General features: G+C 45.7%; 3 protein-coding genes across 3 annotated transcripts in view; 1 reads left to right on the top strand and 2 right to left on the bottom strand.

The window, feature by feature from the left end:
* The window catches only part of LOC103115605 (protein S100-A8), a 253,840-nt gene extending 243,607 nt beyond the window's left edge, over nt 1-10,233 (bottom strand). Inside the window, exon 1 of the mRNA XM_060201538.1 lies at nt 10,229-10,233. The gene's annotated coding sequence lies outside the window, so the exon portion shown is untranslated. The remainder of the gene's footprint in view (nt 1-10,228) is intronic.
* S100A13 (S100 calcium binding protein A13) lies at nt 287-16,107 on the bottom strand. The gene is made up of 3 exons (XM_007525386.3): nt 15,962-16,107; nt 14,670-14,862; nt 287-514 (listed from the first exon to the last, which is right to left on the bottom strand). Exons 2-3 carry the CDS (start codon nt 14,820-14,822, stop codon nt 371-373), a joined length of 297 nt encoding a protein of 98 aa, XP_007525448.1. The 5' UTR covers nt 14,823-14,862; nt 15,962-16,107; the 3' UTR covers nt 287-370.
* A 942-nt stretch (nt 16,108-17,049) lies between these two features.
* S100A1 (S100 calcium binding protein A1) lies at nt 17,050-22,273 on the top strand. Its single transcript, XM_007525385.3, has 3 exons — nt 17,050-17,196; nt 19,404-19,556; nt 21,966-22,273. Exons 2-3 carry the CDS (start codon nt 19,416-19,418, stop codon nt 22,107-22,109), a joined length of 285 nt encoding a protein of 94 aa, XP_007525447.1. The 5' UTR covers nt 17,050-17,196; nt 19,404-19,415; the 3' UTR covers nt 22,110-22,273.
* The last annotated feature ends 664 nt before the right edge of the window (nt 22,274-22,937 follow it).

Here is a 22,937-nt window from a genome sequence, read left to right on the forward strand (position 1 = left end):
CCCACCTGCAGGGGGCTGGGTGAGATTCATGAGCAGCACTGCAGCACTCCTCTCTTTCCCTCTCTCTCTTGAATTATTTTATTTATTTTAATGAGAGATAGAGATAAACCAGAGCACTGCTCAGCTTTAGCTAATGGTGATGCTGAGGACTAAACCTAAGACCTCAGAGTCTCAGGCATGAAAGCCTTTGGCAAAGCCACTATGTTGTCTCCCCAGCACCCTTTCTCTCTCCCTGTCTATCTCTGTCTTTTGTCCTTTACCACAAGTAAGACTGAATAGGAAGGCATTTGTATTTTGAGGAGATTTTATTTGGGAGGTGTGGAGTTCTGCCTGGTCTTGCTCATCCTGCCCTAGCCCTTCCCAGCTGACTTTACTTCTTCCGGATCTCAGAGATCTTCTCCTTCTTGATCTCCTTGGCCAATTCCCCAATCAGTCTCCAGTACTCATTGAACTTGAGCTCCGAGTCCTGGTTCACATCCAAGCTCTTCATCTTCTCGTCCAGGGAGCCCACATCCTGAGGAAAGACATAAAGGAAGGGTGGGGTTGAAAAGAGGATCACATGGCCCAGAGGTGGCACAGTGGATAAAGTGTAGGACTCTCAAGCATGAGGTCTTAAATTCAATCCCTGGCATCACATGTGTCAGAATGAATAAATATATGACCATCTAAGAAGAAAGGTATTACTAGTCTACTTCCTGGATGAGAAAGACAGAATAACCAGAAATGGACCAGGAGCTGGCTTACCAGCAGAGCACATGCCGCCATGCAGAAGGACCCAGGTTCAATCCCCAGGTCATCACATGGGAGTGCCTGCAGGGGGAAGCTTCATAAACAGCAGAGTGGTACCACAGTGTCTCTCCTCTCTCTGTCTCCCACCATCTATCTAAAAGGGGAAAAAATAGCTTCTGGGAACGGTGGAGTCATACAGACACCAAGCCCTGAAGATAGCTCTGGTGAATAAGTAAATAAATAAATGGGATTAGAAGCTAGAACCTATATTTGAAACTAATTTACTTCACTCAGGGTGGATGCTTTTCTCTCTACTTTGTATTTCTTTCCCACCCCACCCAAAAAAATGTAAATAATGAATAATTACTTGGTTAAATATTTGTACACAAAACCTTGTACCTTTTAATCATATGGATGCTGATCAGTTAGAAAATATAATAAGGGGGAGTCGGGCGGTAGTGCAGCAGGTTAAGTGCACATGGCACCAAGCACAAGCACTGGCGTAAGGATCCCAGTTTGAGCCCCCAGCTCCCCACCTGCAGAGGGGTCGCTTCACAAGCGGTAAAGCAGGGCTGCAGGTGTCTATCTTTCTCTCCCCCACTCTGTCTTCCCCTCCTCTCTCCATTTCTCTCTATCCTATCCAACAATGATGACATCAATAACAACAACAATAATAACTACAATAATAAAAAAACAACAAGGACAACAAAAAGGGAATAAATAAATAAATATTTAAAAAAGAAAGAAAGAAAATGTAATAAGAAGGATCTTGTTTAAAATAGTGATGATAGTGGTCCAGGAGGTGGCCCAGTGGATGAAGCATTGGACTCTCAAGCATGAGGTCCTGAGTTCAATCCCTGGCAGCACATGTACCAGAGTGATGTCTGGTTCTTTATCTCTCTCTCCTCCTATCTTTCTCATTAATAAATAAATAAAATATTTTTTAAAAAAATAGTGATGATGGAGCCAGGCAATGGCATACCCAGTAGAATGCACACATTACCATGCTCGAGAACCCAGGTTCAAGCCCAGGTACCCACCCAGGGCAGTAAAATAGTGCTGCAGGTATCTCTCTTCCTCCCTTTCTATCTTTCCTTCCTCTTGATTTCTCTCTGTCTCTAACAAAAAGAGAAAATAAAAGGATCACTGAGCCCCAGCAATAACCATGGTGGAAATTTTTTTTAAAAAAAATTAACTAATTAAGAAGCAGTCAAGGAGTTGGCTTGGTTGCTCTGCAAGCTTTGCAGATGTGAGACCCTGGGCTCGATTCTAGCACTGCAGTGACTAAGCTCTTTGCCCTCTCTTCTCTAACACAAAACAAAAGAATGAAGACCAATTGGTGATGCACCCTGTTGTACACCCATTTTACAGTCCATAAGAACCTGGTTTCAAGTCCCCAGTCCTCACCTACAAGGGGAAGCTTTGCAAATGGTGAAGCAATGCTACAGGTGTCTGTCTCTCTCCCTCTATACTTCCCCCTTCCCTCTTGATTTCTGTCTCTATCCAATAAATAAATAAAAACAAGTAAATTATTTTATTGTAATTTTTAAAGATCTATTTATTTTCACAAAAGAGAATAGAGCAATGCTCAGCTCTGGCATATGGAAGTGTCAAGATTTGAACCTAGAACCTCTGAGAAGAATGAAAGAAAATCAGCCCTCCAGGTTATTCAAGTATATTAAACTATGGTAATTAAATGACACTGTCGATACTTTTTTTAAAAACTGAATTGAACAGAATAACAAAACCAAATATACCTGGAGATTGGAAAAATAATGAAGGTGGTGTTTCACATAGGTAGGAAGACTTAAAATAATATTTGGTTTGGTTTATTAAACTGGCAAAAACATTTCAAAACAGAACATCAGACACAAAAGTCATTCTTAAAAATCTGACTACATGAAAAAATGTATATGAAATGCTGCATGACTTCACTTACAGGTAGAACTTAAGAAACAAGATAAGGGGCTGGGTACCCAGGTGGCACACTTGGTTGAGTGCACATATTACCATGTGCAAGGACACAGGTTCAAGCCCCTGTTTCCCACCTATGGGGGGGTGGGGCACTTAACAAGTAGTAAAGCAGTGCTATCTCTCTATCTCTTTCTCCCTTCCATCTCAATTTCTCTCTGTCCTATAAAATATAAGAAAATAAAATACTCATCTATTCATCTATTGTGGTCCGGGAGGTGGCGCAGTGATAAGGCTTTGGACTCTCAAGCATGAGGTCCTGAGTTCGATCCCCGGCAGCACATGTGCCAGAGTGATGTCTGGTTCTTTCTCTCTCCTCCTATCTTCTCATGAATAAATAAATAAAATCTTTAAAAAAAAATACTCATCTATTAAGAATAATGAACCCACCTTCTCTGACCCATCTTGGATGGAGCTAGAAGGAATTATGTAAAGTGAGATAAGTCAGAAAGACAAAGATGAGTATGGGATAATCCCACTCATAAACAGAAGATGAGAAAGAAGAATAGACAGAGAAACTCAAAGCAGAATCTGACTGAGTTTGGAGTATTGCACCAAAGTAAAAATCTCTGGGTGGAGAGTGAGGGTACATATTCACCTTCATTGTAGGGCAGTGAAGTGAAGTGGGGGGGGGGGGGGAAGAGACACAGACCTTTGGTGGCTTGAATGGTGTTAATATACACTCCTATTAACTTATAGTCTTGGGAGTTGGGCGGCTGTGCAGCAAGTTAAGCGCACATGGCACCAAGCACAAGGACTGGTGTAAGGATCCTGGTTTGAGCCCCCGGCTTTCTACCTGCAGGGGAGTCGCTTCACAGGTGGTGAAGCAGGTCTGTAGGTGTCTATCTTTCTCTCTCCCTCTCTTGCCTTCCCCTCCTCTCTCCATTTCTCTCTGTCCTATCCAAAAATGACAACATCAATAACAAGAATAATAACTACAAAAACAATTTAAAAAAAAACAAGGGCAAAAAAAGGGAAAATAAATAAATTTTTTTTAAAAAATTTAAACTTATAGTCTTACAAATCACTATTTAATCAATATGAGAGGGGGTAAAATGGATTGAATGTCTCAAACTTTTTGATGCATAGACCACAGTTCTTGAATATAAGCACTTAAAACTTCAAATTAGTGGCTCGAGGTCCCGGCTCCCCACCTACAGGGGAGTCGCTTCACAGGCAGTGAAGCAGGTTTGCGGGTGTCTGTCTTTCTCTCCCCCTCTCTGCCTTCCCCTCCTCTCTCCATTTCTCTCTATCCTATCCAACAATGATGACACCAATAACAATAACTACAAAAAAGGGGGGCAACAAAAGGGAAAATAAATTTTAAAAAATATTTTTTTAAAAAAACCTTCAAATTGGTAATCAGATTGAATTTTAACAGTGGGCTCAAATTGTTAGTACATTTCTAATAATGACTTTTTCTTTGAAATAGTAAATCACCTATAATCTTAAATCAGGAAGAATAGAAGAACAGGTTGCATCACTTTATAAGATATAGCTATGTGTTACTTATATTAAAGGACATAAATATGGTGAGGTCTTATATGATACAGCAAATCCTAACAATGGGATTTTCAAAGTAAACCAAATTTCCAACCCATATTTCTCCCAGTCCTGAAACCTCTGGGATGGGGCTCACTTTCCTGCATGTTTCTCTCAATTCATACCAATTGATACTGCATCTGCTGATCTCAACGTAATCAATGTAACCAGTACCACCTTGGCATGTTTCACTTCAGTGTTCAGAGACGTCAGGTATAGAATGTCAACTCTCCAGCTTCATTACTCTGGTGAGACTTTCCCTAGCTCATAGGACTCCTTAATTCCATTTCAGGTAGTACACTTCCTAACAAAGCCTCAGAACCTAGATATAAACCAGGGCCCATGAGACAAGGCATATGTACACATGTATCCATAAGTCAGGGAAAAAATACATACCTCAAAGAAAAAGTGCACAACAGTTTGCAGTGAATCAATAAATGCAGCAAGCAAGGGGTCAGGTGGTAGCGTAGCGGGTTAAGCGCACGTGATGCAAAGCACAAGGACCAGCATAAGGAACCTGGTTCGAACCCCCAGCTCCTCACCTGCAGGGGAATCGCTTCACAGGCGGTGAAGCAGGTCTGCAGGTGTCTGTCTTTCTCTCCCCCTCTATCTTCCCCTCATCTCTCCATTTCTCTCTGTCCTATCCAACAACGAGTGACATCAACAATAAAAATAATAACCACAACAAGGCTACAACAACAAGGTTAACAAAAGGGGGTAAACATGGCCTCCAGGAGCAGTGAATTCATGGTTCAGGCACTGAGCCCCAGCAGTAACCCTGGAGGCAAAAATAAAATTAAATAAATAAATAAATGCAGCAAGCAAGTAGAAAGACCGAAAAAAGACACCATAAAGTACCTAATCCAATAGTTTCTACTTAGACCTAGATACCCTCATTCTACTTCACTTCCCTCAATCACTCCAAGGCTAACCTTGTCAGACAAAGTAAGGACTACAAAAGCTGGATAAGGACAAGAGACCAGCATACTTTAATGATGGCTCTTTTGGTTACTATCAGGCCACCCCCATCACTTGGGGCCCTAGTCAGGGAGTCCTGGGATTCCCACATAGACATGATGGGCCTAGATCTCTAACATATCCTTCTCTCCACTGTCACTGGTCATCTCCATCAGAAACAACATAGTGTACCCCTTTGAGGGCCACTAGGACCTTGACCCCTATGAGGATCAACAATGGTAAGGACTGCCTCATTCTCTGAAGGGAGGTTGGAACAAAATACCACTTGAGGGTCCAGCAATGGGTGCAGCCTAGAACATTCCTAGCCATGACCAACATACTCTACCACTCAAGGAAGATGGGTCCTGAAATTAGTGCAACCTAGAATGTTCCTAGTCATGACCACAGGATGCCAGATCAGACCTACAGTTTTGCAGAGATTACACAGGCTCCTGCGATGAATATGGGCCCCAGATCAAATCGGTGGGGTTTATAGCTAACAATATTTATATACTTTTCCCATATTTTGGAGCTACCCTCTTCCCTGATCCAGCTTTCTAGTCCTATCCCCAACTCCAACACTATCTCCCCAGACAATGCCTTTGGCCCACCTGCATGTTAACTGTGGGGCTCAGGCAAAAATTAGTAAAGTCATGAGCCCCTTGGAATATACCTAAAATAGACCTACTAGCTTTTTCCAAAATGGAGACTCCAAATCTTATCTGCTATATTCTTACCTGTAGGTTCCTAATTATTTACCAAGCTGTGCTGCTCTATATCTTAATGCTTTTTCAGCCACCACGTTCCAGATACTACCATAATGCCAACCTGACAGTTCCCTGGGCAGATGACCTCACCAATGTGTCCTGGAACCCCACCTCTCTAGAGCCCTGCCCCACTAGGGAAAGACAGAAACAGGTGAGGGTATGGATCAACCTGCCAATGTCCATGCTCATCAGAAAGCAATTACAGAAGCCAGACCTCCCACCTTCTGCAGCCCATAATGATCCTGGGTCCATGCTCCCAGAGGGATAAAGAATAGGAAAGTTTTCAAGGGAAGGGGTGGGATATGGAGTTCTGGTGGTGGGAACTGTGTGGAACTGTACCCCTCCTATCTTATGGTCTTGTCAGTATTTCAATTTTATAAATAAAAAAATAATAAATAAATAAAAAGTCAATGAGTCTAATTTTTAAAAAGAAAAAAGAAATAAAGCAAATTTTTAAGAAAGAAAAGGAAAATGGGGAGTCAGGTAGTAGCACAGCGGGTTAAGCGCACACGGGACAAAATGCAAGGGCCGGTCAGGATCCCAGTTCAAACCCCCGGCTCCCCACCTGCAGGGGAGTCAGTCGCTTCACAGGTGGTGAAGCAGGTTTGCAGGTGTCTCTCTGTCTCTCTTCCTCTCTATCTCCCCATTCTCTTGCAATTTCTCTCTGTCTCTATCCAATAACAAATAAATAAGTAAAATTTTTTTAAAAGAATTAAAAAAAAAAGAAAAGGGAAATGCACTTGGATTAGGTGTGGTATGTGGCAGCAAAGTCCAAGGTTCAGGGGAAGGGTGGGGGAAGAGGGAGAGAAGGGAGAGGCTGGGAGGGCACTGGGGACCCAGGTGGAGGAGAAAGACTTCAGTCTGTGGTGGAAGTGGTGTCACGGGGAGATAAGAAAGTGTACTTATGTGGCAACAACTACCTTGTAAATCACTGTTTAAATAATAAAACCATTAAAAAATACAGATTTTATGTAGTATGGTAGAAACAATCAAAATCAAAGTCAAATGACAAAAAAATAAATCAGCCAAAGGCATGACAAAAAAGTCACTTCTTTATCCTACAAAGACCTGGAATAAACCCACACAAAAATAAGCAATCAGGGGAGTCAGGTGGTAGTACAGTGGGTTAAATGCATGTAGCACCAAGAGCAAGGACTGGCGCAAGGATCCTGGTTCAAGCCCCCAGCTCCCCACTTGCAGGGGAGTTGCTTCACAAGCGGTGAAACAGGTCTGCAGGTGTCTATCTTTCTCTCCTCCTCTCTGTCTTCCCCTTCTCTCTCCATTTCTCTCTGTCCTATCCAACAATGACGACATCAATAACAATAATAACTACAACAATAAAACAAGGGCAACAAAAGGGAATAATAAATAAATAAATATTAAAAATAAAAAATAAGCAACCAGTTCTGAGGAAAAGCAATACACATGTCTATCAAAAATACTGTTTTAGGGGGCCAAATGGTAGCACACCGAGTTAACTGCACATGGCCTGAAGCTCAAGGACCGGTGTAAGGATACCAGTTCAAGCCCCTAGCTCCTCATCTGTAGGGAGGTCACTTCACAAGCAGTGAAGCAGGTCTGCAGGTATCTACCTTTCTCTCCCTCTCTCTGTCTTCCCCTCCTCTTTGCCCTATCCAGCAGCAACAGCAACGGCAACAATAACAACAACAAGGTCAACACCAAGGGCAACAAAAATGGAGGAAATGGCTTCCCGGAGCAGTGGATTCATAGTGCAGGCACTGAGCCCCAGCTATAACCCTGGAGGGAAAAAATACTGTTTTAGGAGCTGAGAGAGCTCACCCAATAAAGCTCATGCCTTAGCACATGCTGGAGCTCATCTGGAGACTGGGCACCACATGGACAGTACTGGGGGAACTCCACTGATGGTGAAACAGTGGTGTGGTGCCTCTGTCTATCTGAAATTAAGTGTGTGTGTGTGTGTGTGTGTGTGTGTGTGTGTGTGTACACATATACATATATTCATTCCATGGAGTATTACTCTAAAACCAAAAAAGACAATATTGTGTTCTTTGAAACAAAAATAGACAGAACTAGAGGTGACTATGCTTAGTAAAATAAGAAAGACAACTACAGTATGGCTTTACTCATATGTGGACTAGAGAACTAATACACAAGAATTTTAAAAACCAAAACAGGGGGTTGGATGGTGGCGCTCCAAGTTGAGCGCACATGTTACAATGCACAAGGACCTGGGTTTGAGCCCCCCACCCCGTGCCTACCTGCAGGAGTCAAACTTTGCAAGTGTTGAAGCAGTGTTGCAAATGTCTCTCTGCCTCTCTCCCTTCTCTATCACCCCTTTCCCGATTTCTGATGGTCTCTATCGAATAAATAAAGATAATAAAAATTCAGGGAGTCGGGTGGTAGCGCAGGGGTTAAGCGCACATGGCATGAAGCGCAAGGACCGGTGTAAGGATCCTGGTTCAAGCCCCAGCTCCTCACCTGCAGGGGGGTCGCTTCACAGGTGGTGAAGCAGGTCTGCAGGTGTCTATCTTTCTCTCTCCCTCTCTGCCTTCCCCTCCTCTCTCCATTTCTCTCTGTCCTATCTAACAATGACGACATCAATAACAACAATAATAACTACAACAACAATAAAAAAACAAGGACAACAAAAGGGAAAATAAACATAAAAGATTTTAAATGTCTTTAAAAAATTTTTTTAAAAAATAGAAGCAAACTGTTTCTAAGACTTCATGAAATAACCACTATGGTGGTTATCTTTGGGAGGTAGGACACACAACTTTGGTGGTAGCTGTGGTGTGAAACTACACACTATAATCTTACAATCCTATAACCCACTATTAACTATAATAAAAAAAATGGGAAAAAATGAATGGGGTAGGGGAGACAGCATAGCGATTAAGCAAAGAGACTCTCATACCTGAGGCTCCAAGATCCCAGCTTCAATCTCTAGCACCACCATCAGCCAGAGCTGTACTCTGATAAGAAGGGGGGAAAAACCAGCCAGAGAGCAGTGGAATTATACTCGAGTGCAAACACGTGCGTGTGCACACACACAAACTATTGAGGGGCGCTGGATGAAAGAAAGCCTTTTCCATAAGCACTATGCTATATGGCAACCCAATATTTTTTTTTCCTCCAGGGTTATTGCTGGGCTCGGGGCCTGCACCATGAATCCACCGCTCCTGGAGGCCATTTTCCCCCCTTTTTTGTTGCCCTTGTTGTTGTAGCCTGGTTGTGGTTATTGTTATTACCATTGTTGATGTTGTTCATTGTTGGATAGGACAGAGAGAAATGGAGAGAGGAGGGGAAGACAGAGAGGGGGAGAGAAAGATAGACACACCTGCAGACCTGCTTCACCACCTGTGAAGCGACTCCCCTGCAGGTGGGGAGCCAGGGGCTCAAACTGGGATCCTTAGCCAGTCCTTGCGCTTTGTGCCACGTGCGCTTAACCCACTGCGCCACCGCCCGACCCCCGCAACAAAATATTTTTTTAAATTTTTTATTTATTATGTAATTCCCCCCCCCTTTTGTTGCCCTTGTTGTTTATCATCGTTGTTGTTATTGCTGTCGTTGTTGAGTAGGACAAGAGAGAAATGGAGAGAGGAGGGGAAGACAGAGAGGGGGAGAGAAAGATAAGACACCTGCAGACCTGCTTCACCGCCTGTGAAGGGACCCCCTTGCAGGTGGAGAGCCAGGAGCTCCAACCGGCATCCACGCCGGTCTTTGCACTACGCTTAACCCGCTGTGGTCCCAATATTTTTTTTTTAAGTCATCCCAGGGGCAACGAGATTGTGTCTGTGCAAAGCCCCAGTACCCAAAAGTATGTACGTAAGTTGTTTAAAAGCCAAAAGGGGGGAGTCAGGCAGTAGCGCAGGGGGTTAAGCGCATATGCAAAGCGCAGACCGGCATAAAGATCCTGGTTCAAGCCCGGCTCCCCACCTGCAGGGGAGTCCCTTAACAGGCGGTGAAGTGGGTCTGCAGGTGTCTCTTTCTTTTTCCTTCTCTGTCTTCCCTTCCTCTCTCCATTTCTGTCTGTCCTAACAACGACAATAACAAATAAAAAACAATAAAAACAACAAGGGCAACAAAAGGGAAAATAAATATAAGAAAAAAAATTTTTATTTTATTTTTTTTTTAAATTTTTTTTAAAAAGCCAAAAGGGCTGTGTGGTGGTGCATCTGGTTAAGTGAAAGAAAGTGTTACCATGTGAAAGGACCCGGGTTAAAAACCCCTATCTCCACCTGCAGGGGGAAAACTTCATGAGCGGTGAAACAATGCTGCAGGTATCCCTCTATCTCTCCTCCTCTCTATCTTCTCTTTCTCCTTAATTTCTCTCTATCCTATCAAGTAAAATTAATCATTTTTTAAAAAATCCATGGTGGGGGCTTAGCAGGTGGACCATATGACTTGTCTGTGTGAGGCCCTGGGTTCAATCCCCTACACCACATGAGCTAGAGTGGTGTTCTGAGTTTCTTATCCTCCCATGAAGTAATTCTTTTTCTTTAGTTTTTCAGCAGATTGATTTATTTATTAATGAAAGAGGGAACAAAAGCATCATTCTGGCACATGTAATACCAAGGGTTTAACTCCAGACCTCATACTTTATCCACAGTGTCACTTCCTGGATATATATATATATATTTCTGTTTCACTCAGAATAACTATAAATCAGAACACAATATCACCACAATGGGGAAAGCTTTGGTGCTCTGGTGACCTTCCCTCTCTATATCTGAAAAAAGTCTATCCAGACTTGTGAAGTCCTGGTGACAACAGACAAGGATCCTGGTTCAAGCCTCCTGCTCCCCACTGGCAGAGGGCGTGGCAGGGGAGGTCACTTCACAAGCGGTGAAGCAGGCCTACAGGTGTATTCCTCTCCCCCTCCTCTCTCAATTTCTCTCTGTCCTATCAAAAAAAAAAAAAAAATATATATATATATATATATATATGCATATTTGATGCTTTGGTCTCCCTGTCTCTCTTTTCCTTTTTTTTTTTTTTAATTTATTTTATTTTGGCTAGAAACAGAGAGAAGTTGAAAAGATAGGGATAGAAGGGGAGGGAAGAAGAGAGAACATCTGGTTGAGTGCACATGCTACAATGTGCAAGGACCCAGGTTCAAGTCCCTGGTCCCCACCTGTAGGGGGAAAGCTTCATGGTGGTAAAGCAGTGCTGCAGGTGTCACTCTGTCTCTATCCCTCTCTATAACCCTCTTTCCTCTAAATTTCTGGCTGTCTCTATCCAATAAAGATAATTTTAAAAAAGTAAAAAGAGAGAGATTCCTACAGCGCTGCTTTACCACTTATGAAGCTTTGTCCCTACATGTGAGGATCAGGTCCTCCTGCACTGTGATGTGTGCAAGCAACCAGGTGTGCTGCCATTTTGCCCCTCTGTCTCTCTTTCTATCTGAAAATGGTTGTCCAGGAACAGCAAAGCCCAGGTAACAACAAATACAAACAAACAAAAGTAGCCCCAGGAGATGGCACAGCTAACAGAGAACTATCCTTGCAAGCCCAAGACCCAAAAAAGAGACACCTGCAGCACTGCCTCACCACTTGTGAATCACACACACACCCCCACCCCACGCCTTGCAGGCAGGGACTAGAACCCACCAATCTCTCTCCCTCCAATATATATAAATGAACAAATTTTTAATTTTTTAATATTTTCTGTATATATTCATTTGATAGAAACAGAAATAAAGAAAAAAGATGAAGACAAGGAGACAACACTTGCAAAGCTTTCCCCCTGCAAGTGGGGAACTAGGAACTTGAGCTTAGCTTCTTTGCATATTGTAACATGCACACTCAACCAAGTGCTCTACCACCTGGCCCCAAAGTTCTTTCTTTGTTTTTTTTAACCAGAGCATTGCAAGGCTCTGGCTTATGGTGGTGTAGGGGATTGAACCTGGGACTTTGGAGCCTCAGGCATGAGAGTCTCACTCTGGCATATGCATTGTTGAGGACAGAAATGAGAACCTCACACTTGAGAGTTCAACACTTTATCCACTGCACCACCTCCTAGGTCACTGGGAAAAATAATTTCTTCCTTTCTTTCTTCTGTTTTTTTTTTTTAATTTATTTATGTATTAGATAGAGACAGCCGGAAATCAAGAGGGAAGGTGGTAACAGAAAGGGAGAGGGAGAGATGCAACACTACTTCACCACTTGCAAAGCTTTCCCCCTGCAGTGGGGACCAGAGGTTCAAACCCGAGCTTTTGCGCATTGTAACGTGCACTCATCCAGGTGCACCACCAACTGCCCCCCAACTTTTTTTAATGAGAAAGATGGAGAAAGAGAAAGAGAACCCCAGAATCACTGAAGTTCCATGCTTTATCTACTGTGCCACCTCTCAAGCCACTAGAGAGAGACTGAAAGTGCCAGTGGCATCAAGGCAATGCTGGAGTGGGCATGCTGGGCAGAGGAACAGAACTAGAATAACAGAAGGTAGTGAAGAGAAATGGGGGCCTGTCACAAGAGTCTAAAAGAGGTGCACATCTTGGTAACGACAAGGTCTGAAGCATGAACAGAAGAGTAGGATGCTGAGATTCAGGAGGACAGAACCTCTGGAAAGGAGGATGGATAGCAGTGACTGACATTTTCTTGTGAGCACCGATGTCACATATTCATGAGCAGTGGTAGCCATATTCTAGGAATAAAGTCATCATGGACTGGGCCGGTGAGATAACTCACTTGGATAGTGCACTGCTTTGCCATAGGCATAACCCAGGTCCAAGCCTAGCCACCACCACATTTTGGAAGAAGCTTCAGTGCTATGATCTCTTTCTGGCTCTCTTTCTCTCTGCTTCTCTGTCCCTATCTCTCTGTATACATATCTAAAAAAGTCATACTGGAGTGATAAAACTCCAGTGACAACAATTAAAAAAACAACAATTTTAAAAACGAAACAAGGAAATAAATGGGGAGATATAGAGTGAAATCTGGACTAGGTGTGGTATGTTGCAACAAAGTCAAGGGTTCAGGGGAAGGGTGGGGAAAGAGAGAAAGAGTAGGGAGGGGCTGGGAGGGCACTGGGGATCCAGGGCATGATGGTGGAGGAGGAAGACTTCAGTTGGTGGTTGAAGTGGTGTGCAGACACCTATTACAAGGAGATAAGAAAGTGTACTCACATGGCAACAATTACCTTGTAAGTTACTGTTTCCCTAATAAAGTGATGAAAAAAACAGATGGTATGGTAAAAACTATCAAAGTCAAAGGACTAGATGCAAATTAATCAAAGATATATGCAACATATAAATGGACAAAAGATTCATTTCCTTATCTTATAAAGAGCTGTAATATATCAGTATGATACTCAGCAATCAATTCTCAGGAAAAGAAATATACATCTATTAAAAATACTATTGGGGGGTGGGCAGTGATGCACCCTGTTGAGGGTACATGTCACCATGCACAAGGACCGAGGTTAGAGCTCCACTCCCCACCTCCCACTAGCAGTGAAGCAAGACTGCAGGTGTTTATCTTTCTCTCACCCTCTCTATCTTCCCCCACCCCTGTCAATTTCTCTCTGTCCTACCAAATAAAATAGAAAGGGAAAAAAAGGGAAAAGTGGCACCACTGGACTTTGAAGCATGAAGTCTTGAGTTTGATCCCCAGAGTTGCTTGTCCCAGAATGATGTTCTGCTTCTCTCTCTTCTTTTCCTACTAATAAATAAATGCTTTTTTTAAAGGAAGCACTTATTTCTTTTTTTAAAATATGTTTCTTTATTATAGGATAGAGATAGAGAAAAATTGAGAAGGAAGGGGGAGACAGAGAGAGGGAAAGAAACAGAGAGACACCTGCAGCACTGCTTTACCACTTGTGAGGTAAAGCAGTGCTCACCTCCTGCAGGTGAGGACCAGGAGCTTAAACCCAGGTCCTTGCTCACTGTAATGTAATGCGCTTAAGCAGGTATGCCACTGCCTGGCTCCAAAAAGCACTTACTTCTTTTTTTTTTTTTTCTTCATTTTATTGAGTAGGACAGAGAAACTGAGAATGGAAGGGAGACAGTGAGGAAGAGAGAAAGATAAGACACCTGTAGACCTGCTTCACCACTTGCAAAGCAACCCTCCACCCCTGCAGGTGGGGAGCCAGGGGCTCAAACCAGGATTTTTGCATGGGACCTTGTGCTTCGTACTATGTGCACTTAACTAGATACACCATCACCTGACCCCCACAAAATGCGTTTATTTCTTTTTTTTTAAATATTAATTAATTTATTTATTTATTTATTTAAGAAAGGAGACATTAACAAAATCATCGGATGGGGGGGTACAACTCCACACAATTCCCACCACCCAATCTCCATATCCCATCCCATCCCCAATAGCTTTCCCATTCTCTATCCCTCTGGGAGTATGGACCCAAGGTCGTTGTGGGTTGCAGAAGGTGGGGCACTTATTTCTTAAAACACATACACATACCTGTGAGGGGGTAGAGAGAGCGCCATGGGTAGGTAGGACAACTGTTTTGCATATGTGTGGCCCATGTTCAAGCCCTGACACCATATAGAAATGCCAAGGAATTAAAAGAAGCTCTGATGCTGTGTACCTCCGCCCTCCCCCCTCTCTCTCTATATATATATATATATTTATGAAATGCACATAAGCACACACACATGCACGTGTAGTTACACTGGCATAGTCAGCAATATCACCTCACATACTTAGTATCCTATAGCCAATCTCTCCCACTGTCTCGGTGCAGAGAATCTCCACCTACCTTAAGCAAGTGTGGCAACTGCTGAGTGACCAGCTCCTTAAACTCATTGATGCTTAGGCTGCCCTTCCGGCCCTCACGCCCCGCAAAGGAGAAGAAAGTGTTGACCACCGTGTCAATGGCTTCCTCCAGCTCTGTCAGTGGCTCTGCTGCCATGAGGATGCAGGGCTGGAGCTGATGTCCACGCAGGGATGACCTGAGAGAAGGTCAGAGAAGGAGAGCCTGGCCAGGCCTCTTTCTAGAGGAGGCATGGCAGTGAAGGAGAAAGGCCTCAGGGTGGGCTGTGGCAGGAGCTGGGCAGCAGCTTCTGGAGGAGGGAGGACCCCTTTCTCTGTGGCTCTCTAAGGGCCTTCTTGAAGTGCCCAGGTTTTAGGGAGCTGCTTGTGGTGGTCCCTGAGTGCAGAGACCCCTCTGTATGGGAGGAGGTTTTCTGTCTCAGATTTTTTTTTTTTTTAAGTTGAGGGAATGCCTTGGTCTCATGAAGTCTCTTTCTCTCTCTTCTGTACTCTCTCAACCAGAGTACTTCTCAGCTCTGGCTTATCCTAGTGCTGGGAATTGAACCTAGGCTCTCCATGCCTCAGAAATGAATGTCTGTTGAGTGGGCAAAGCATTGGACTCTCAAGCATGAAGTCCTGAGTTCAGTCCCCATCACACATGTACTAGAGTAATGCTCTGGTTCTCTCCCTCACTGATCAATGAATAAATAAATAAACAATCTCTAAAAGAATAATAATAATAGAAGAAAAAAAAAAGGAAGTCTGTTGGGTACAGAGCTGTGCTATCTGGTTGCCTAACCTCAAAGGGTCAAGAGGTTGTTTGTCCCCAAAGCTGTTTGTGTAGGGCCTTGGGTCTCCACGCACAGTTTCCCCTGGCCTGCACAGGACTGACCCACTTCCCTGATGCTGAGCCTGGCAGACGCCCAGACTGGGCTTGATTCTGCCTGCAGACCCCACCTCCTGGCCAACAGCTGAACCCAGAACCCTCAGATCCTCCCTGCCCGCTATCCCAGATGCCAAGGTCCTGGAGAAACCTCAGAGCACCCACTGTGGGCTTGGTCCAGCACCCACAACTGCAGGGCCCAGGAGGAGACTGGAGGAAAAGGTGCTGCCCTTCCACCTCCCTTCCACAGCCCCTCAACCAAGGACTGTTGCTTCTCCCAAAGTCACTTACTGAGTGCCTTGCTGAGCTCACCCCAAGCAGGGACCAAGGACCCCTGGGATCCCCGGGGATTCCCGGGGTTCTAAGAAGTTCACAGGCTGGCTTCCTGCAGGGTGAAGGTTGGGGGTTGGGCTCACCTAGGCAAAGAGATGGGGCGCACCAAGCAGAGCTGCTGGGCTGAGGTTTACAAGTGTCCCGGGAAGCAGGGCCCCGCCCAAGCCTGAGGTGTCAGGTTTCTTGCAGCTGGAGCCGCCCAGGCCCGCCTCCAACCCAACCTCCAACCCCGCCTGCCTTCAGGCCACCTCCCAGTGCAGACCATGCGCCCCCTCCAGGCTGGGCCTTAACTAGAGTTCCAGGAAGACCCAACTCAGCAGGGTTCTAGCCTGCCAGGGCAGAGGAGCGGGAGTGGGGGGGTGTTGCTGCCCTTTAACACACATTCACACTCGAACATACACACACACGCACACTCACATTCACATACACTAGCCGTGAACACACACTCTTGTACTGTCACGTGCACAAACACACACAACCTCACACACTCACATGCACACAGACTTAACATATATATTCACACACACACACACATCATGAGTATTATGTTGAAGGATGGGGAGACTGAAAATTGAACCATGGGAGGTAGCTTAGCACTGAGTCTTGATATAATAAATACCACCTAGGGGCCTAGGCAAGTGGCTCATCATGTTAAGTACACATGTTACCATGTGCAAGGACCTGGGTTCAAGCCCCCGGTCTCCACCTGCAGAGGAGAAGCTTCACAAGTGGTGAAGCAGGTCTGCAAGTGCCTGTTTCTCTCTCCCTCCCTATCTCCTCCTTCCTTCTCAATTATTCTGTCTCTAACCAATAAATAAATGTTTTTTTAATAAAAATAATTACCATGACCGTGGCCTCCTTAGAATGAAACCCCAAAAAGAGCCCTCAGATCATGATACCCCCAAAGTATCCCAGACTGAGTCCCCACACACAGGGCTCTGGGCTGAGATCCTCCTAAAAGAGACCCTGTATTAGCCTGGGGGAGGGGGTGTCTCTAAGACCTGGGGAGACTCCTGAGACTAAAATATTCTCTGAGTGTTGCCCTGCCTAAGAAGCCTTGCAGAGCCTGAGCTAAGAATGATCCTGACAGGAGGGAAGGCAGCCTGTTGCCACCAGCTGTGAACAGAGGGAGTTTGTGTGCACTGCTGGCCCATGGCCCCGTTGGGTATGTGCCAGTAAAGGGGTGGAGCTGAGTGGAGGTGGTGTCACCAGAAAGGACACTAAAGGCAGGTCTCCTCACACCACTGTTAGCCGGCGTTTCCAGCCCCTGTGTCTGTCTATCCAGAGCCCACTCTCACCTCAGGCAGAGGCTGACCCGGTGAGTATCCTGCTATACCTGGGCTAGGACACCCCCCACCCCGAACTGGTCAGCTTGGGGGGGGGGCATTAGAGGGACTCCAAAGGTCAGGGGACATCAGAGTCTGGGATGAGTTTGGGGTGATGGAAGTTTGGGGCCGGGAGCAACAGGGCCTGAGAGGTGCTGAGGAGGGGCACATAAAGGTCAGAGGGAGCTCTGGGGTTCAGAGAGGGAGGGTGCCTGTGGAGAACCCAGCCATCAGGCTTTGGTGAGGCTGCCCACGTTGAAGCACTGTACCCCAAGTGCTGAGGAGGGGACCCAGTTTCCAGTTGGGTCTGCCATTACCACTCAGGCCACGGGTTAGCCTAGGGTGACCACCAACTCTGAGAGAACGGTCTAGCACTGCCCAATCCCCAGTTTCCCTTCCTGTGCCCCCCTTCCCTCTTCTCTTTCTCAGACCAGACCTCCATGTTTCTCTTCCCACCCTGGCCCCCAATTCTAACTCTGTCACTTCCTGCCCCTCCCCCAGGGTATCTCCCAAGTGCCCCTACTTGAAAGAAACCCCAGACCACTTCCATGGGCCCCTCATGAATGGGCCACAGAACCAAGTCATCAGCACCCTGCCTTCCCAGGCCTGCTTATCCCTGCCATCAGCTCAGCTTGGGTTGCAGTACCCCCACATCTCTGTGACAACCACATCTCATGTCCAGAGTTCAGGTGACACTCACAAGGGCCCCATTAAGGAGTGGGATGTCATCTGATAGGTGCCCATTGTCCAGCCCCCTGGGTCTGGGGCAGGATGGGGACACCCGATCTGAGACACCTGAGCCGTCCCCTGAGGCTATGGCGAGACTGACTGTCCCCAGGGCCAAGGGCCATCGACCCCCTGGCTTATACAGACCTCTCCCTCCAGGACCCCTCTCCCAGTCCCCTGAACTCAGAGTGCTCCATGCACTCTGCCATTTTGTGCCCCCAATACATAAGCACATGCCCTCTATAGCCAGTGTCCCCATGTCAACCAAGGAACAGGAGGTTAAAGTAGTGGGGACAGGTGCGCATAAATGTCTCTTTCCCCAGCCCTGGGAGCTCTGGACCCAGAGGAAAGGCTCTGAGATTCCTCTCTGCCTTCCCACCACCCCAATATCAGGACTGACTGAATCAGTAGAGGGAAGCATCCCTAGAAAAAAAAAAAAAAAAAGCAAGAAGGGGCCAGGCACTAGGTGTATCCAGTAGAAGGCACATGTTATAATGTGCAAGGACCAGGGTTCAATCCTCATCTGTACTATACTGTAGAAGGGAATCTTCATGAGTGCTGAAGTAGTGCTATAGGTGTCTTTCTTCCTTTATCTTCCCTTCCCCTCTGAATTTCTCTTTGTCCTATCAAATCAAATAAATTAAACAACTTAAGAAAAAAAATAGGGGGGGCGGGCTGTAGTGCAGTGGGTTAAGAACACATGGCACAAGGGCCAAGGACCAGCACAAGGATCAAGATAGTTAAAGGGCTGGAAGAACCTTCAGTCTGCAAGCAGGAAGTTGAGAGGCAGAAAGACTGCTTCCCCCTCACCCCCAGCTTGGCCACCCACTTGGCTGCCACCCTGTCCATGAAACTGATCCAAGGCATAAGCTGTCTCCTTGCTGAGGGTGGGCAGCAGGTTCCAGGCTGGGGAAGGGAGCCCAGCCCACCACCCCCAACAGCAGAGTTTGGCAAGACTAGGCAAGCAAGGCCTAGGGTAAAAATAGAGCCCCAGGATGCCTGGCTGACTCCTGTGACCAACCAGGCTGCCTGCCCCACCCTCCTTGATGTCAGCCAGGTAACCAAGAGCCAAAGCTACTCTGAGCCCCCGGAACTCTGACTCTGTGGATTGACAAAGACACAGAACAAGCCTATTTCTAGGTCTGCCTGACTTCACCACCACCACAATAAAAGCTCAGGGAAGGGGCTGGGCAATGGCACACTCAGTAGAACAGGCTAGTTGCAGTGCACAAGAACCCAGATTCAAGCTCCCACTCCCCACCTGCAGGGAGGCGGGGAGCTTCACAAGCAGTAAAACAGGTCTTCAGGTGTCTCTTTTTCTCCCTATCTTTCCCCCTTACCTCTCAATATCTCTAAACTGTGCCGAAGCTCTGATCTCCAGTCTACATGAGCTGCAGGGCTGGGGCTGGGTGTGAGGGCTCCCCCCACCCCAATTCAGGCCACCTGAGCTTGCTTCCTTGGTGGTACTGGGCAGGTCACCAGCACCATGAGCTCAGACCTGGAGACGGCAATGGAGACACTTATCAACGTATTCCACACCCACTCGGGCAAGGAGGGTGACAAGTACAAGCTGAGCAAGAAGGAGCTGAAGGAGCTGCTACAGGTGGAGTTCTCTGGCTTCCTGGAAGTGAGTAGGCACCTCCCTGTCACCCCCCAACCCTTCATAGCTCAGCACCCATCCCTGCTCCCAGAGTTCTCCTCACCAGCATCTCTGCTCCTCCCAGTTCAACTTAAAACGCCTACACCAACTGCTAGGTACCAACCCTGGGGCACCTGCACCCACAGCAAGGCTGCCAGTGAGGAAGGGCAGACTGGCACATGAGAGTAGACCAGGAACACCAAGGAGTACAAGCAGCCCTGTCCAGAAGGGATCGTAGAAGAATAAGGGCCTGAGGGAAGTGGGGCAGCTCCTCCAAGGAAATAACAAGGATTACAACTGAAACAGTAACAAAAGCACAGTAAAGGGAAAAGAAGCCCGGGAATTGGTGCAGTGGATAAAGCACTGGACTCTCAAGCATGAAATCTTGAGTTCTGTCCCCAGCACCATATGTGCTAGAGTGATGCTCTGGTTCTCTCTTTCATTAATAAATAGAAAAATCTTATAAAAGCAAGTTAAAAACATATGTCTTGAGAAACAAAGAAAGAAGAAAATGAAACATGTTCAGTAGCTGGTTTTTTTAATATTTATTTATGAATGAAAGAAATATAGGAGGGGAGCCAGGCAGTGGCATACCTGGTTAAGTACACGTATTACAGTGCATCAGGACTAGGGTTCAAGCCCCTGGTCCCCACCTGCAGGGGAAAAGCTTATGTATGGTGAAGCAGGACTGCAGGTGTCTCTCTGGCTCTTCCCCCCTCTAAATATCCCCCTCACCTCTCAATTTCTCTCTGTTTCTATCCAATAACAAATAAAAAAAAAAGATAGGGGAAGGGAGTTGGGCGGTAGTGCAGGGGGTTAAGTGCAGGTGGCGCAAAACGCAAGGACCAGCATAAGGATCCCGGTTCGAGCCCCTGAATTCCCACCTGCAGGGGAGTCACTTCACAGGCAGTAAAGCAGGTCTACAGGTGTCTATCTTTCTCTCTCCCTCTCTGTCTTCCCCTCCTCTCTGCATTTCTGTCTGTCCTACCTAACAACAACGACATCAATAATAACTACAACAATAAAACAATAAGGACAACAAAAGGGGATGAATAAATAAATATTTTTTTTAAAGATGGGGAAAAAACCAACATGGGGTTCTTATTCTAAAAGAAAAGGAATATAGAAGGAGTTCAGGCAGTGGTACACCTAGCTAAGTGAACATATTACAGTGACAAGGATCTATTACAATAACAGGCCCCCCCTAATCCCCACCTGCAAAGGGAAAGCTTCACCAGCAGTGAAGCAGTGCTGTAGGTATCTCTCTGTCTCTCTCTCTCTCTCTCTATCTCCCCCTTCCCTCTTGATTTCCCTCTATATCCAAAATAAATAAATATCTTTAAAAAACAGAGAGGAGAAAGAGATGTATACCAAGGATTAAATTAAGGACCTTGAGAGCCAGTCCAATGCTTTATTTCCGCAACACATCCCTCCCAGGATGCAGGCTCAGTAGTTTTGAGGGGAATGAAGAAAACAGGTAAGTAGGCTGAAGGAGAAATTAGTAGAAAGTGCATCAGCTTTGGGCCATGAAGTGCCACACCCTGGTGAGTGCACATGCTACACAATGAAGGACCTGGAGTCAAGCCCCTGGTCCCCACTTGCAGGGGGCAAGCTTCACAAGTAGTAAAACAGTGCTGTAGGTCTCTCACGTCCTCTCTTCCTATCTCTCCCCAACTTTTCTCTGTCTTTATGTATTAAAAAAAGGGAAAAGAAAGAGCAAAACAAAAGAAAGTGCACCAGCTTTATGACCTTCTTATTCCTGGGTTCAAATTCTGGCCTTGACACTTTGTAGCTACATGACTTTGGACACAACTATTTAGCCAGGAGACTATCAACTATTTCCTCTCTAGAGTGGAAAATTACCTCCTACTATTTGTTTTAAGTCCAACATAACACCACCATTATTATTCTGTAGACAGAGAGAAGGGGGAGGCACCAGAGCCCTGATCAGCTCTGGTTTAAGGTGGTGCCAGGGATTGAACATGGGACCTCTAGTACTTCAGACACAGAAATTGGTGCTCTAATAGACTACTATATCCCCAGACTTAAGTTCAACTTTCTATTTACTATATCCAAATTGCAGACTAAATGCAGATTTCACACTACTCATATTAGAAATCAGTGAGAAATACTGGTAAAACTCCTAGTGCCACACTGAAGCCCACTCAACAAATGGGAACTGTTAAGAGTTATCTGTACTCTGTTCTTGAGGAATGTATTCTGAAGATGACTGGGGTCCCTGATGTTTGTTCATTTTGAGAAGGCAACAGCAGAATCCCATCCCATAATTATAGTTCTCCTGTGTGTTCATCTCTGCCCTCTTTTCCCCAGTGAGCCAGTACCCTTCCCTTGACTCAGTACTACACACTCTTCTACACACTATTCCTCCAACTACAGTGCCAGAAGGATGCAGAAGCTGTGGACAAGCTGATGAAGGAGTTGGACGAGAATGGGGATGGAGAAGTGGATTTCCAGGAGTATGTGGTGATGGTGGCTGCCCTCACAGTGGCCTGTAACAACTTCTTCTGGGAGAACAGCTGAACAGATGGTCCCAGCAGGCACCAGCATCCCCCTCCACCTGCCATACCTGTCCCTCACCCAGCTTCCTTCCCTCCTACCCTACTCTCACCTCCCACAGTCCACCAAGGATACAAGAGCAGTGGGCCAAGCCTGCAACTGTTTCATTAAAGGCTCATCTCTCACCAGTCCAGTAGCTTTCAGTCTCCTTTGGGGTCCAAACCTGGGTGGAAAAGTGAAGAGTACTCACTTGCTAATTTACCTTACTTGGGGTGGGATCTTATTTGGAGAAAGGTCTAGGACCAGAACCTCGTCCTACTTGAGGAAAGATATAGTTCCCTGGAAGGAAGGGGCTAGAGGTTCCAGTTGGAAGTGGAGAAGACCTTAGCTTTCAATTAAAAATCCTGAAGAATGTCCCTTCAAACTTTGAAGAACACCTAAGACCTACCTTGTGGTAGACTGGGTATGCAGCAGTAAACTCAACAAGAAGATCTTTATCTTCACATAAGTCAGACCATCAAACACACAGAAGTGAGGGAGGAAAATGAAAAGACCTAATGTGTGGGTACAGGCTGGGGAGGAAGGGTTGAAAATGTGTTGTCCTGGGTGGTATGTGGGAGGGTAGATAGCATAATGGTTATGCAAAGAGACTCTCATGCCTGAGGCTCCAAAGTCCCAGTTCAATACCACACACCACCATAAACCAGAGCTGAGCAATGTTCTGGTAAAAGAAGAAAAGGAAGTAAGGAAAGAAGGGAGGAAGGGAGGAAGGGAGGAAGGGAGGAAGGAAGGAAGGAAGGAAATGTGCTGTCTTTCCACTCATTTCTCAAACACGTGAATACTTACAAAGTA

Source organism: Erinaceus europaeus, chromosome 11 (assembly GCF_950295315.1).
Source record: "Erinaceus europaeus chromosome 11, mEriEur2.1, whole genome shotgun sequence".
NCBI lineage: Eukaryota > Metazoa > Chordata > Mammalia > Eulipotyphla > Erinaceidae > Erinaceus > Erinaceus europaeus.

What these genes read in the sequence shown, in the direction of transcription:
- S100A1 (XM_007525385.3), top strand. Translation starts at nt 19,416, where the DNA reads ATGAGCTCAGACCTGGAGACGGCAATGGAGACACTTATCAACGTATTC. An exon ending in AGTTCTCTGGCTTCCTGGAA is followed by an intron (nt 19,557 to 21,965) that starts GTGAGTAGGCAC and finishes CTCCAACTACAG; the next exon opens with TGCCAGAAGGATGCAGAAGC.
- S100A13 (XM_007525386.3), bottom strand. Translation starts at nt 14,822, where the DNA reads ATGGCAGCAGAGCCACTGACAGAGCTGGAGGAAGCCATTGACACGGTG. An exon ending in AGTTGCCACACTTGCTTAAG is followed by an intron (nt 515 to 14,669) that starts GTAGGTGGAGAT and finishes GTCTTTCCTCAG; the next exon opens with GATGTGGGCTCCCTGGACGA.